The following is a 17071-nucleotide window of genomic DNA, read 5'->3' on the forward strand; positions in this document are numbered from 1 at the left end:
TTTTAAAGGTTTATTAATCCAAAATTTATAAGCTGCCACAAAAGTTAATTATAAAGTTACTAAAGTCAGCAGATGGCTAAACACACAAACACACTATTTCATATTTGAACAAGTATAACTGAGAAAGAATGAAGGAATTCACTTTAATAAAGATTACATTAAGAATTTAAGATTTTTCTTCTTTTTATCATGCCACACTGCATCACTGTTGAATTTTATTTTCCTGATTAGAAACTTTAAGTCCTGTTAAGAAAGATGAAGATTCTATTTGTTAGAAGTCTTTAAATATATAAACTGAAAATTAAAAAGAGCAGAAGCTCAAAAAAGGAAAAGAGAAGATTTATGCTTAATTATAAAATAAAAAAAGGCACAAATCACATTTAAAAAATGGTTTCTACAATACATTTGAATATCTATCTATCTATCTATCTATCTATCTATCCATCCATCCATCCAACTGGGGCTTGAACCCAGGGATGCTCTACCACTGAGCTATTTCCCTAGCCCCTTTTTTATATTTTGAGACATGGTCTTGCTAAGTTGCTTAGGCTGGTGTTAAACTTGCAATCCTCTCACCTCAGCCTCCCAAGTCACTGGGATTGCAGATATATGCTTTTAATACCTGGTTTCTAATGACACCTAAATGTTGCCAATGCATAAGTGGTTTCTGATTATGGTCTAACAGCTCTCCAAGAAAAGAACAACCCCAACTCCAGACTTCCTTTTCATAAATCTTTTTAAAAATGATCACAAAATAATTCAACATTTAAATATCTTTCTTCAACTGATCCAAGATACCACATATAAAGAATTGAGTTCTACATGAATCAATTAAGATGTACACGCTGATAAAAATGTCATTGGTGATTTGATATTAGATGCAGAATCACTACAACAACAAAGAAAACAGAAGTTTTCCAGTTTATTCCTTTATGATTATTTAGGTGTCTTCAAAGTGACTTAAAAACCCTAGAAGCCAGCAGAAACTTCAGGCTAGAGTACTTATATTCAAGGAAGATTAGATTCTATTGAATTGACCTAAAGCTTGCTATCTTGCTGTATTCTGGATTGGTTGATTACCTATCATAACTCACCCCCATATCCCAATCACTGACCCATCCTTAGTTGTTTCCATAGCTAATATGGGCAGAAAAAGGCCCAGTTTAGCTAAACGAAGGACTGAATGAATATGAGTTGAAATACACAGATAGTATTTAGTGAAACAGACGTGTTTAAATTCAAGTTCTGTGGTTTATCTGAAAAAAAAATTCTTAAAAAAGACAAATCAAATGTAAAATTATTAGCAAAGTAAACGTTTTGATTGCAGCTGAAGAATAACAAGCAGATTTTTTTAATTGCTCATCCAATAGCTAGTAGCATTATAAAGACCTGTGCAGTTAAAAGGTTATCAACTGGGAAACAATTTAGAAAAATGTGACATAAAGATGCAAGTTTTAGCAATTGGCTCTGTGGATCAGAAAGAATGGTTTAAATTTATCTCTACATTCAATCTTAAAAAGAAAGTTTTCATGGGCAATTTGTTTAGCTTGAAAACCAATTAGTTGAGAAAGAACAGAAATAATGTCAGACCACACCCATGTATGCCAATCACCAACACCAGAAGGGATTTCTGTGACCCCTAGGTACAGGGGAATTGTACCTGCTGGCCTTCACGTGGCTTCGATAGCCATTTCGTGCCACTCTTGTCACCGGGCCGAGAGAATGGTATAATCTGTTCCTGTTGGATTCCATTATAAATTGTATGTATTACATATACTTTCATTCACATAATCATCAACACCTAGAATAGTATAATAGCTTGTTCATGTAATACAGCTTTCTAAAACTTGCAAGGCTTTCTAAATCTTGCAAGAGGACAATATATGATTATTCCTATTTCTTTTTTAAAGTAGGCAGCATGATTTTTTAAAACAATTTACTGACTCTAGAAATACATACTATACATTTATATATACATTCACTTTTGCAAATCTGCCAAAAGAATTAAAAATAGCCAAATAATATAAAAACTTGAACAATGTTCCATAAATCTTTATTCTACTTCTTGGATTTCAGTTTAAATATGATGCCCAGATTTATTTATATAATTCATATTTATTACATGTCCCTATGAAGACACCTAAAAGCAATGTGGCTTGCAAACTTAAAAGGAAAACCTCTTTATTCTTGATAGTAAATCAAAGAAAAAAAGAAAGAAGACAAACTGAAGAATAAATATATTATTCTTATTATTTTAGTTCTACATCAATTGACAGTCAATAAATGACAAAAAAAGAATGAGCTAGTGTTTACCCCAAATGCCACCTCATACTTAACAAAGGAAATAAACACAAACACATTGAAACATTGATACTACTCTGCCTGGGAAAAGCTATAAGCAGCATTAATAACAAATGATATTTAAAACAAAAGACAATGTTTTAGTATCTTAAGCAACAACATATTTGATGTCTCTATAGGAAATAAGAACAGAAAATGATTCTAAAATTCAGGGTACCGTTTTCAAGTTCCCTATCCACACATAATGTTTTAAATTTTATTTCTATATTCACTTATTATTTCATGACCGAATTTTGCTGGGCAGCACCCATTTTACAGTTACAAAATGTTCCAAGAGCCACTAATTTAACTCATTAAGTTCCAATTTTTCTCTATTTCAGTGAAATTGATACAAGTGCATTAAACAATGTTAGAAATAATAATCTAGATCTTATATATATATTTTATTATAATCTAATTATATTCTTCTTGTTATAATTATGCAATTGTATCATATACTATATTTAAGTTTCCATAGGTATTTCACATCTGGGACAATGGGACAAAAGGAGTTAAAAACTGTCACTTTTTTTTTCAGCTGCACCTCTTTTTTTTTAAAATTTTTTAAATTTAGAGACAGGGTCTCACTAAGTTGCTTAGTGCCTCATTTTTGCTGAAGCTAGCTTTGAACTCGTGATCCTCCTGCCTCAGCCTCCCAAGCCACTGGGATTACAAGTGTGTGCTGCCATGCCCAGCTTAGCTGCACATTTTTGCAAAGGAAAACATGTATTGTAAAAGAAAAAAATGTTTTGAGATGTGAAGGTAACACCATTAAGTACTGTATTCATATGTAACCTGCTGGGATGAGAAGGGTTTAGTAACACCATCACCCTAGGGTACTCACTTATAACTCAAACAATGTTTTAAGAAAAAAATTTTCTTAATCATTACCTTTTTTTTTTTTGGTACTGGGGATTGAACCCAGGGATGCTTAATCACTAAGCCACATTCCCAGTAACACCCCTCCCCTTTTTCTGTATTTTTATCTATACACAAGGTCTCTCTGAGTTCCTTAGTGCCTTGCTAAGTTGCTGAGGCTTGCTGTGAACTCATGATCCTCTGTCTCAGCCTCCTGAGCTGCTGGGATTATAGGCTTGTGTCACCATGCCTGGCTTACTCAGTACTTTTTATCTAAAAATTAATACTACACTTTATAATCAAGATACTCTTTCTAGAGGGAAAGACAATTTGTACAAATTCAGAGAGCATACCAAGGGCAACTCTTGTGTTTTTGCCATTTCAGACAAACCCAAATTTAGAGAATGAAAGTAAAAATGGGAAGAGAAACAATACAAAAAAACAAACTGTTAAGAATTCCCAAAATAGGGTTGTGGTTGTGGCTCAGTGGTAGAGCACATGCTAGGCAGCATGTGTGAGGCCCTTGGTTTGATCCTCAGCATCACATAAAAATAAATAAATAAAATAAAGGTATTATTGTGTTCAACTACAACTAAAAAATAAATATTAAAAAAAAGAATTCCCAAAATAGAACACAACTTGGGAACACTGATAATTAGAGAAGAAAAGATTAACAAGTATTTTGAAATATAGGGCTTATAAGTAAAATCTTATCATGTAATGAGAAATCTTTATGAAGTTTCATCAGGAACAAGGATCTAATTTCCCAAATAAAAAGCCTGAAATTATTCAATTCAAATTTAATTTGTTTTCTATGAAAAAGACACTAGTAGGGAATTAAATAAGTAAACACATAAAGGTATTTTTTTAAAAAAGTATAATAATATGAATATCCCTAAAGGAATATTTAATATTTTCAATTCCAGTTTTCCTGTGATAGTAACATACAATTTAAATGTTGCTTAGAAATTTAGCTGCATAGTTTATATACAAAATAGAGACTCTGAGTCTGAGAATGGTAATACTGAAGTGGTCAGATATATGTAAGAATCCTGAACTATTAAACTAACTGGCTACATTCTCAGGGAAATCTTGTATTTAAAGTTCAACACAACATATTTACTCCACATAGATGACAGTTTTTATAGCTTAAAGCAACAAGGAAAGAAGGGAGCACAGCTGATATTGCAGTACCAAATACTATATAGACTCTGTACTCTCTAAAATTTTGAACTCAAACTTCAAGCTGTTTTATATATAGTACAATTTAAAATTTACCAAATCAATGTGCCCTTGACAAAGTGAATAAAGTTGACCATTACACTAAATGCCTTAGTATTACTTAAAATTACACAGACTTAATTAAGGAAATAATTTTATTTTTGAATGTGCAAGTGAATATATGAGTAGATAACTGTAATTGGTTATTATTGAAATTTTATTATTATTAAAAACTATTACAATTTTAAATGTATTTAACATTCAAATATGTCTAATATACCAATAAACATGTAAAACTATCAACAATCAATCTCATTACTTACAATTTCAGACTTAAATATCAACTTGTTTCTTTTACCAACAAGCAACTTAAATAGTCCTTTAGGGATATTCATATTATTATACTTAAAAAAAACAATCCTTTATTTTGTTTAAGTATGTGGTGCTGAGGATCGAACCCAGTGGCTCACACATGTAAGGCAAGCGCTCTACTGCTGAGCCACAACTGCAGCCCCACATTATCATATTATTTATTAATTAGTCTAAATAAATTCAAAGCAGTTCAAATGGACATTTACTTTTACCTTTCAAAAGCAGGCCATGAGGTCTCTTCACTTAGTTCAGAACCATCACTACTACCTAAAATCAAAAGTTATTCTATTATTCAAACATCAGAATTATTTTCCAAACTTGGATTTTTATTTAAAAAATAAAATTCTCTGTGCTTATAAAACAACAATCACATTGTGGGTAAACATCCACATAGTAATTCTTTATTCTAATATTACAGCTACGAGATTTATTTTGCAATCTATTAGAATGCAGTTGACAAGACTACCTAAAACAACAAAATAGCATAATATATTTTTGCATACCTATTTATAGTTCAAATTCATATGTTAAGAAACAAATTTCTCTACATCAGAGAATGCAGAGGACAAAATTTTTCTTACAAGTCTGTTGTAAGTTAGGACCAATATAATCATGAAATCCTAAAAAGTTCAGGGCATACTTATTTCTTTTTGTAACAAAACTCATACCACGCAAAGGACAAAAAGTTTAATGAAATTCATTTCTTTGTCTTTAGAAACAAGGTTGAAGATAACAGTATTGCTAAATTAAAAATAAAAACAAAAAATTGGTGCTATAACAATGTAACAATTTCCTCTTTAGCCAGAATATTTGTTAAAATGGTATTCAAATAGAAACTTTAACATTAGTTGGAAAAAAACGTGAAAGGGAATGAATTTGAAGAATCCACAATAGCTTAGATTGATTTAAAAGTAATTTTAATTTTGACTCTAAATAAAGTTAAGATGATTAATATGGCAAGTTGAGTAGTCCATCAAACTTTTACAAGCAAGGTTCCACAAGAGACTTAAACTCTCATACTTGGCATGTGTTAATTACGTATCATTTTTGGATGAATTGAGACAAAGGTCACTGTGGCAAGCCATTCTCGCACGTGATTGGTCTACCTCTCTGACGGGGTGTGAGGCGCTCAGACCAGCTGTGTCAGAGCCTTCCCCACCCTTTCTAGGTTCAAGGGCTTGTCTGTGTGGGGGTGTGTCTGACCATTGACCTGGAAACCAATCACTGACCCTGACCTTGGAATGCTGTCCCCCTCGACCTTCATTGGATGGAATTTTGCCCTGAATTTTTTGTTCCCCAATAAAAGCCCACTCTCTGGCGTGCTTCTTCCTCTCTCCTGCTGGTCTCTTGTGTAAACCTTGCTACTGCCAGGTGGCTTGAGGCAGGAACCGGGAGAAGTCATCTCTTAGCTGGGCAAGAAAAAGGTAAATTGAGTTTCATGTGTCTTTATTTTGATCTCACTAGTTAACTTCTATGTTTGGAACCTCTAGTATGAAGCTAGTGCGCTGGTCGCATGGCAGAGGTCACTAAACAAATTTCTATATCATGTGGCTAAGATGAGAAATCAGAGGTAATATGGTGGAGGTGATGGTGGGATCTTGTAGATTATTTTTTGATTTACACCATTATGTAGTCAAGATTGAAAACTTTTAAACATAATTAGTATGGCTTATTTGTAGAAAATGTAAGCTTTTCCAGAAGCATAAAGCTCAGAGTGGATCAGTTTCCCTTAGCTAAACAAGAATATTTAGGTTATCCAGGACACATACACCACATTAGAGAAGGTTTGAGGCTGTTTTCTCCGCACTGGTATAGACTATTATTGCATATAAAATTTACAACTAAAACCTCCACTTTTTTGTATGCCTATTAATACCTATTATGGTAACAGACTTACTCCTTTTCATGTTAAAGCTAAAGCTTTTGTTTAAAAAAAGAAAATTCTAGGAAGAAAAATGCCCATATAACTTTAATTTACAAACAAGAATGAAATTATTTTTTATGTTTAGCTACTTAACAATCTTGGAATAACTAAAATTAAAAAATTAAAAAAAAATCCCATAAAGGCAAAAAGAGAGTCTGATGGGGAAAAAGTCAAATAGTATGTATCTGACAGGAGTAATTTAAAAAATTATTTTTTTTGCTTTATGGGGCATACTGAACTCTAGCTTTTTTTTTTTTTTTTTTTTTTTTTTAAGAGAGAGAGGGAGAGAGAGAGAGAATTTTTTAATATTTATTTTTTAGTATTTGGCGGTCACAACATCTTTGTATGTATGTGGTGCTGAGGATCGAACCCGGGCCGCACGCATGCCAGGCGAGCGCGCTACCGCTTGAGCCACATCCCCAGCCCCTGAACTCTAGCTTTTACGTACAAAAAAAAAATCTTTTTTTCCGAAAGTATTTTGTGTATTATTTTTTAGATTGAGGTTTATATTTATACATGAGCAACTTAGAACATTAATAAGGAGATATTTCAGGTGCTAAAACTGTCTTTTATTAAAAAATTTTTGTCATTTAATTAGTGGCATTAATCAAAAAGGGAACATTGGATAAACAAGTGGTGAATGGTGCTGGAGAGCTCTGAAGCAATTTCCTTTTCAGAGCTTGGAACTTTGAAGGACTAAGGAAGTCATGATGTGCAAGAAAATGAATCTCCATCTGCATCTTTCTATTGGCTTTTCATGAATAATGAGATGATCATATTAACAATAACAGGCTGAGCCCTCAAGCAACCTGGTAGCTAATCAGAGAGAAAGACATTTTCCCCTTTTATTACTTTTTAAAAATAGTAACAACATAGTATGGGTACATTTTCTAATTATGAAAAAAGAATGTTCAGTTAGAGGATTCAGAAGATCAACAAATGTTTAGGAAATAAAAACAAACCAGACCTTCTTTTAACCTCCATTCATTTTCCAATGTGGTCCCCATTTCTTGGGGTCCTTCAGAATAGCTGTTTCCTTATCTCTCATTTTCAAATCTACTCTAACCATGGTTTTGCCTCCACATTCTATGAAGCAATTCTCTTGTAGGTTGCCAATGCCTTTATCTTGATGAATCCCTCTGGTCAAGTCCCCTTTCTCATGTGCTATACTGTAGGTGTGGAATGTCCCCAAAGGTACATATATTAAGTCTTGGTCTCCATTAGGCATTATTGGGAGGTGATACAGCCTTTAGGAAGTGGGGACTAGTGGGAGGTCTTCAGGTCACTTGGGGGCATGCCCTGAAGGCAGACTGAAGGACCCTGGTCTCCTTTACTTCTGGCCATGAGGTGAATGATTTTGCCTTGCAAAGTGTTTCTGCCATTATGTGCTGCCTTGCAACAGGCCCCAAACAACAGGGTCAATAGATCATGGACTGAAATCTCCGATGCTGTGAGTCAAAATATACCTTTCTCTTTAGAAGTTGATTTATCTCAAGTATTTGTATAGTGACAGAAAGTTCACTATCACCACAATCTTAGTTCTCCTTTTTGCTTTGGATATTTGCTACATTTAGCACTTGCCTCTTCTGTGAGACACTGTTTTTTTTCCCTGCTTCATTGATCTCCCCTTCAGTTTCCTTTGACAGTTAATTTTTCATTAAAAAAACAATTAACTTAACCTCCTAATGTAAAAGTGTTCTTATTTATACTCTCTCCCTGGGTGAACTCAACAAGTTTCATGGCTTGAAATACTGTATATACACTAACTCTCATACTTCTATCACCAGAAACAACATTACTACTACTGAGCTCCAGATTTGAAGTTCAACAACCTGACACACTACACGAACTAAACATGTCCCAAATCATTCATGATTCCCCCAAATGGGCCATGCTACGCAAGCACCTCACTACCTACAAATGATTGCTCTTCCAGTCCTCTCTACCTTAGTAAGAGCACCAATATCTAAGCAGTTGCTTAATTTGAATAACTTGGAATCATCTTGATTTTACCCAAACACAAACTGCATGCAGTTCACCAATCCAGACAGTTCTTTTATGTTCTTTTCCCACCAGTGTTCAAATACGTCCTCTTCTGGACTAAAACAATACTTTAAAAACCATCACGAATTATATGGCCTTTATTCTGTATATAATTGCTACTTTTTTTTAAAATCAAATTTTCTCTACTTATGGTAGTGTTAATGAATTTTATTACAGCTAAATTTTATTTAAATTCTCATTTTATATAAGTTGGAAACCTTTTAGAGAAATATTTCTTACCTATTGATATTCCACTAGAAAGAGTAGAACTTTCAGCTTGGCCTCGAGATGGTGCATGGGGCTCCATGACACTATCATCTAACAGATGTCTTGGCCCTGCATTTGGGAACGTTGCACTCTTAAATTCTGCTGTGTTCATTTTATGGATGAAACTGGAAACAAAGAAAAATTTTCACAACTTTTACTAGGTTACCAATCCAGGATATAAAAAATATTTTTATGTAAAGATTTAGGACATACAAGACTTACCCATTATCCTGAACTTATTTCTGAACTCTCATAGTAATGAACACAGATACTACCACAAAAGCTACAAACTAACAGTTTAGGAAAAATTTTCTTTTTAGGAAACCTAGACATATCTACCTATATAATTAGAACGTACTTCAATTCCATCTTGAGCTTAAGTTACATTAAATTGTTAAACATTTTTAGGAAAAAGTTATTCAATTTTCACAAAAACCATGTCAGAGGTGAATATGGTCCCCTTTTTGGAAAAACAATATTGCAAAACTATTAAAGTCAAAGAAAAAATTATTTTCCCTTTGTGTGTATTTAGGAATAATTTTTTAGACCTTATTATTTATTTAAGACAAAACAAGAACTGTTTTGATACAAAGATTATGATTTAATGGTACACTCCTATCTCAGTTTTATTTATGATGGCTCTTTGTAATGATCATTCACCTCCTTCAAATATGCAGGGACTGGGGGCTGGGGCAGTAGCTCAGTGGTACAGTGCCTGCCTCGCATGAGTGAGGCACTGGGTTCGATCCTCAGCACCACATAAAAATAAATAAATAAGATATAATGTCCATCTACAACTAAAAAAATATTTAAAAAAATATAGGGACTGTTGAGGACAGATAATTTCCAAACTCAGGTAATGGAAGAAATAAATTATTTTAGACAAATAAGATGTTTTATTTAATCAGAAAGACTAGTATTATTAAAACAAAAAAACCCACAACCCAAAAACTATGCAAGGACATTATTTTCTGTTCCACTAATAAATAAGAAATAAATTCAACTATAAATAACTTAAGAAATTGAAAGATAAGATAAAGAATGCTGACTTATAACCCAAGCTGTGGCACTTCCTGTGTCCATGTGGAATCAGATTCCGGGGGGAGGGGGGTGTCTGTGGCAGCAAGGCTCCCTCAGCAGCTACACTTTTTCTTCCACTCTGGGGTGATGCTCCTACTTCAGGACCTACGGGTTCAAGTAAAAGAGAGAGGGGGAGAAAATTTTCATATTTTCAAATAGTTTCAAAGGATTACTTTATTTTTATTCCCTTGGTTTATAAAAAGAGATTTAAATTTTAATATAATGTTAGTTCTATACTGACTTGAACATGAGAAATATTTATTTTCTAAATTCTAAAACATGGAATCACAAACCATATAAAAATCCATTAGTTTCCATCTTGCTTGGACTAAGTAGAGGCAGTGTAAATAATTCCTCCACTTACAATGCAAGAAGCAGGATTAGAAGAGATTAGATTGGAATCTCACTTCACAGACAAAATCTGCACTTAATGCCCAGGTCTTGAGTCCCAGGTTCAGTGCTTTTTATTTTTATACATTGCTTCTTTGCTCATTGTTTCAGTTTCCTCTTAGAATGCATTCAAGTTAGAAATTATACTCCTTTATTGACACTTTGCTTGAGTTTATGGGAATAAAAAACTACTCAGAAGCACACAGATCTCCAAAATATTACTTTAAGAATTAAAAGAAATAAAAAACAATAGAAGGGAGATCAGTAGAACAAGTGGGTGGGCAGGGGCAGAAAAGAAGGGAGGGAAAAGGAAGGTCCTGGGGAAGGAGTTGAGGGAATTATGTATATATTCAAATACGGCACAATAAATCTGCTATTAAATACAATTATAATGCATGAATAAATTTTTTTAAGAAAGGAATTTAAAGAAGCAAATTTAAGGGCTGGGGTTATGGCTCAGTGGTAGAGCACTCGTCTAGCAAAGTGTGAGGCCCTGGGTTCGATCCTCAGCACCACATAAAAATAAATAAAATAAAGGTATTGTGTCCAACTACAACTAAAAAATAAGTATTAAAAAAAAAGCAAATTTAAGAGATCAAACTGATTGTGCTCTCTCCCAGATACTGTCACAACTTGTTCCCTTACTTCTTCACATCATGTTAGATGGGACTTCGAAATTCTTAGAATATACAACAGAAAGCTTGTATGAAGGACTGCACTGGCAATTCTTAAAAAGGTACTTATCAGGCTGGGGACATAGCTCAGAAGTGGAGTGTTTGCCTAGGAGGTATAAAGCTTTGGGTTCAATTCCCAGAATCTCCCCCACCTCCAAACAAAAGGCTCTTATTAATTATTTCTTAATAGTGAGTGGTTTAATGTTTTTTAAAAATTATTTGTGGTACCAATAATATTCCTATTGTAAGGCAACAGGTAAAGGGACGGATTTTTATATTTGGGTACTTGGCCCAGTAATCAAGTAAACTTAAAAAAAAACAATTAAAAAAAGAATATTATATTCTTAAATTCTTGTCTATTTTTTCTGTTGTATCTGTTTTTCTTGATTATGTAACATTTATTTGTGTATTACTGACAAAATACAAGTAACTTTTTAATTTAAAAAAAAAAAAACAAAACCCAAGGGAAAAAAAACTGACAAGAAAAGACTGATGGGTTTTATTCCCCAAAGCATTTTTTTTTCTCATGCATTACAAGATTGCTAAGTATTTATTTGCTTTGGGGTTTATTCTTTCCTATCAGGTATTCTGATTTCTTATTTGGTAAAGGCAGAAAGCAACACACTAACCTACTAAGTCTTCCCTGGAAGCAGCAGAACGTGGTGTGCTTGTACCTGGTTCTATCTTCAATGAGAGCCTGAATTTTAAAAACACAAAACACATGGAATGATTAACATTTGACAACATAATATGAATATATTTTCCCATAAAAAACTTAAAAAAATTTTTTAAAAATATTTTTTAGTTGTCAATGGATCTTTATTTTATTTATTTATATGCGGTGCTGAGAATCAAACCCAGTGTCTCACATATGCTCTACCACTGAGCCACAACCCCAGCCCTCTAAAAATGTTTTTATAAATTTGTCTGAGCTACATATTTTTCTTCCAGAGCAACCCTAAACTAAGATGTTAGATTCCTATCTCTCTCATCCAAAGTTGACCTTACAGTTATTCCAGGAAATATTAGGGAGAAGAAAAACATTAAAATGTTATATACATATATATGCATATATATTTTTATAATTTAAAAAATTTAGTTATAAATGGATTTAATACCTTTATTTACTTATTTATCTATTTAATTATTTTATGTGGTGCTGAGGATCAAACTCAGTGCCTCACACAAGCTCAGCAAGCATTCTACCACTGAGCTACAATGACAGTCACGAAATGTTATATTTAAAAACACAAATGTCTCCCTAACTTCCCAAAGGTACCACTAAATTAAGAATCTTCACATATAGTATTTAATATATCATGCAAATTACTTCTAGCATCAACTTATCAAAAGAATATACAAAGAAAAAGGCTGTTTGCAAAATTCCTAGTAAGTCCATGTCCTAAATAAAGTTTCTTATTAGTTTTTGTTTTAAAATATTTTTTTAGTTATAGATGGACACAATAATTTATTTTATTTATTTATCTATCTTTTTATGTGGTGCTGAGGCTTGAACTCAAGGCTTCACACATGCTAGGCTCTACCACTGAGCCATAATCCCAACCCTTTTACGTCTTTGAATTCTACTTAGGATAATATATCCAGTTTTGAATTTCATAGCAGAAGAAGTTATGATTTCTATCAGTGGAGGCAATTTTGGGAAACAAAATACCAAAAATGGTAGAAAATGCTTTGTTATAATAAATGAAGTCAGACTTTGAAAATTAATCAAGACCATTTAGATTCTATTGATTGGAATTTCACAATGATAAACAAATCTAATGTAGGCTCTTATTTTAAGTAATTATTTCCTTGATAACCTGGGAGGGAATTAAATATGATTATATTCCAAATATCTGACAATGTAAAATGAACATATTAACTAGATGAATGATTAACCAGAACTCTTTGCTCCTTTTCTTTTCTTAGGGTAGTTTGTTATTCAGGTACAAACTATACTGTATTCATTCATCTGACAAATATTTACTGAACACCTGCTTTCTGTTAGGCACTGTGCTCAGCAGTATTATGTAATAGGGAGAAGGCAGATGTGGTATCCCTGCTCTCTGAAGCTTACAGTACAGTAAGTGAAAGACAAAGAAGTAAACAAAACAACCACAATTTCCTAACCCAGTGCCAGAACAGAAAGAACAAAGGGGAGCTTCCTGGCGAATCACACTGCTATCTGTAGGAGCTGATAAATGACAGCTGTATACAAAGCAGAAGCATCTTAAAGGCCACAGTAGTGACTGCTACTCTGTTGCTTATAATATCATCAAAGCACTATAAACTAAGTGATGACAATTCATCAAGAAAAGATAATGCCTGGTATTAAAATTAAACAGATTTTCACCCTGACTAAAAGATATGTATGTAATCTGTATACTTACACTGGCTATTTAGATGAAGTAGTGAAAAACAAAGGTCTTTAAGTAAATAAAGTCATTTTTACTTAAATATACTTCATCACAAAAATCACTTTTAACTAATAATTTTAATGGCTCTTAAAATTCTCTTAACTCTCAACATTTAATTAGTAGGCTGATGCAATATAATTTGATTTTCAGAAAAACAATGTACCTTTCTCCAGTCTCTCATATGATGTCCCAACACCACCAAATGACCTGAGTTCCCTAAGCAAACAGTTTCTTACCCCATCTTCCTGCTCATTCTATCCCTAGAGTACCTCTTGTCCCTCCATGTGCTGCCACTCACCTGTTAAGTGCAGCCTCAGGTGACACTGTCTCTTGCAGCTATCCGTGTTTCTATTCCCTTTACTTTTCCTTTAAAGTTGGGTCAGGTGTCCCCTTATCTATGCTGCTGTAGCATCCTGGGCATAGCTCTACTATAGTACTGTTTCAATGTTCTGAAATCATCTGTTTTAGATGCATTAGACTGAGCTTCTTGAGGGCAAGAACAACATCCTTTTTTATGATCCCAGCAACTGACATAGTAATCAGACCATAGCAAATGCTTCATCAATATTTGTTAAATTCATATAATGAGAAGGCTGTTCTGGTTCTGGTCACTCATAAAAACAAAAGTTAACATAACAGCATCAGGCTTCCTATAAATATGAAGGTATACATATCAGCTCTGGGCAGTCAGAACTACTTAATAGTGCCAGTGGCTAAGTCTATCTTTTCAACAAAATAAAAATTTGAATAAATATCACACGTTTACTGATGTCAGTAAAAATTTACCATCTTTATAATTGTGCAAAATTTTCTGAGAATTCATTTCCATTTTTTAAAAATCTAGTGGTTTCTTGAGATAGATAAAGAAAATTTTAATAGATACTCAAAGTTTCAGTTTTAAGACAACTATTCTACAGCTCATTGGACAAATTGTTAAGTGTTGATTATGCACAAGTTCTATGTTAGTAATGAAAGAGAGATAGAAAAAATAGTGGAAAAAAAATACACAGATGATTGAACTCAAGAAACTTACAGCCTAGCACAACAGATTTGTGAAACAAGCTCCAGACTTAAAAAACTGATCGCATATATTTTCAAATGAGTTACTATGTAAAAAAGCCTTTGTAAAATGAAATTTGGTGTGGGACTACAAAAGGATAGTATTATGGTGTGTGTACAGGGATTGGGGAAGATGGTAATAAAGGTGTTTCTGAGCATTAATGATACTTTTAATATATACCCAGAATTTCAGCTTTCAATGGGACTAATTCTGTTCTATAGAATTTTTAAAATTCTTAAAACCTACAGAACAAGGAAGTTGAAAATCACTGATTTTCAAAGAGGTTAAAAAAATATTTATCAATACTAAAAACAAAAACAAAACAAAACAAAACAAAAAACCCTCATATTTTACTTTGATAAAATTTAAAAACATGACCTTTAATTGGCGAAAATGTATGTGGAAGACATGAAATTCAATTTGGAAACTTTGAAACAACTAGCATAATGAAGTTAAGCAAAGGTTGGGCATGGTGATGTGCACTTATAGTCCCACTCAAGAGGCAGGAGGATCACTCGAAGCCAGGAATTTAGAAACAGCCTTGGCAATATAGCTGGATCCTGCCTCTATTGAAAAATTAAAAAAGAAAAAAAGAGCTAGGCAAAAAGAAGAAAAAAAAAAATATATGTATTTAAGTTAACAAATGAAGCTAAAGGAAAAATGAGAAGCCGCTATAGAAATAAGCTCTTAATCCTTCCATCCTTTAAAAAGCAGGTATGATGTAAAGTAGTATCACTGAAAAGTGTAATGGAATAGCAATTTAAAAATTCCCATCCTTGGGAAACACAGTGGATGGTAAGGAGTGAGGAGAAGGCATCAGGTCTTTGCAAGGGGAGTTTTTTAAGTTTTCATAAAGTACTTGCTATGATAAAGAGAAAAGGTCTATATTGGAGCAACTCATCAATAATCTAGAGGTAAGGTTCAATAATCTGTCAATCCATGAAAACTGGAAACAAACTCTAAGATGTGTCCAAAAATAACTGTTAAAAAAGAGTCTCTTGGAGGTAGGGTTGTGGCTCGCCTAGCATGCATGAGACACTTGGGTTTGACCCTCAGCACCACATAAAAATAAAATAAAGGTATTGTGTTGGGCTGGGGTTGTGGTTCAGTGGTAGAGTGCTTGCCTAGTATGCATGAGGCACTGGGTTCAAACTCCAGCACCACATAAAAAAACTAAAAAAAATAAAGGTATTGTGTCCATTTACAACTAAAAACATTGGAAAAAAAAAAGATATTGTGTCATAAAATATATATTTAAATATATATTTAAATATATATAAAATATATATTTAAAAAAAGGAATGATTTTTCTATTTTGTAAACTGTTTAATTTTTCTATTAAAAGATCAATTTCCATTAAGATTCAATGACTGAAGATAGCAAAAGGAAGAAATTGAAAATCTGAATTATTAAACCTCAGCTCTCTACAACTTGAGAAGGATAAAATACTTTTTAATAAAGGAACAGATCAGGTATTTGTATAATGGTTCAATCATACCAAGTGATTAAAAAAAATATATAAGCACCTTTACCTCTGTTAACATACCACTAGATTGTGGGATTTAGATATTTAAATAGACGGGGATGGAAGTGTAGAGAACAGGGCAAAATACAAATCCATTCTGAAGATCAACTTACTTGTAATTATCATCTTCCACAAACTTTTGTAGTTCCTCTATATATTGAACAGAGTTCAGGTATTTTTGAACATGAGGCAACATGGGAATATCTAGGCAAAAGGTGATAAGTAATTATCAGATAAAGTATATCTTAAGAACTCTCAATATTAAGCTAAGAAAAATAATTAAAGGTAAACTAAGTCCATATGGCATCAAAATTAAAATTAATTCTAGAAGGACATTATTGAGATTAACTTTATTTAAAATAAAACCGAAGATAATTTGGGCGAGAGGTACCGAAGATAATTTAGAAAGCTGTAGGTGCACGTTGCTTATATAGAAAACAGCTCCAATTACAAAGCCCCACATATTTGAGAAATTTCATGGAAAATAATCAGAGACTTCACTGTTTTACATATAATGCCTCAACTCAATGCACAAAGTGAAGGCAGTTATTTTTCTTTTTAAAAAACTTGGCTTCCATTTATAAATGTGTCTCCCACTCCCATTATAAATTTCAAGTAAGACTAAGTTAACATTACAATGTAGTGTTATGTTTAAAAACAAAAATGGGGAAAAGAACAGAATAAAGGATTATTTCACTTTCAGTAAGATCCTATTACCCTCTCTCCAATCCACTATCCCTTTTAAGAAGCTTTTGAGGTTTTCTTATAGATGTATATATGCAAAGTTAGCTTTAAAACACATTTAAAATAAAATAATGTAAACTTTTACAACTTTATTATTTTACTTATTTTTTAATGTGGTGCTGAGGATGGAACCAGTGCATTACACATTCGAGGCCA

At 32.9% G+C, this 17071-nt stretch overlaps 1 protein-coding gene across 2 annotated transcripts in view; it reads right to left on the reverse strand.

Annotated features, from left to right (window-relative positions):
• Ralgps2 (Ral GEF with PH domain and SH3 binding motif 2) overlaps window positions 1–17071 on the reverse strand; it is a 163893-nt gene that overhangs the window by 21365 nt on the left and 125457 nt on the right. The window contains exons 10-15 of one of the 2 annotated variants that reach the window (XM_076831944.2): window positions 16285–16375; window positions 11799–11866; window positions 10075–10210; window positions 8999–9150; window positions 5004–5058; window positions 1661–1738 (exon numbers count right to left, since the gene is read on the reverse strand). In XM_076831944.2, the coding sequence (XP_076688059.1) occupies window positions 1661–1738; window positions 5004–5058; window positions 8999–9150; window positions 10075–10210; window positions 11799–11866; window positions 16285–16375 (580 nt within the window). The remainder of the gene's footprint in view (window positions 1–1660; window positions 1739–5003; window positions 5059–8998; window positions 9151–10074; window positions 10211–11798; window positions 11867–16284; window positions 16376–17071) is intronic. The other variant, XM_076831943.2, reaches the window with a different exon arrangement.

Source organism: Callospermophilus lateralis, chromosome 13, assembly GCF_048772815.1.
Source record: "Callospermophilus lateralis isolate mCalLat2 chromosome 13, mCalLat2.hap1, whole genome shotgun sequence".
NCBI lineage: Eukaryota > Metazoa > Chordata > Mammalia > Rodentia > Sciuridae > Callospermophilus > Callospermophilus lateralis.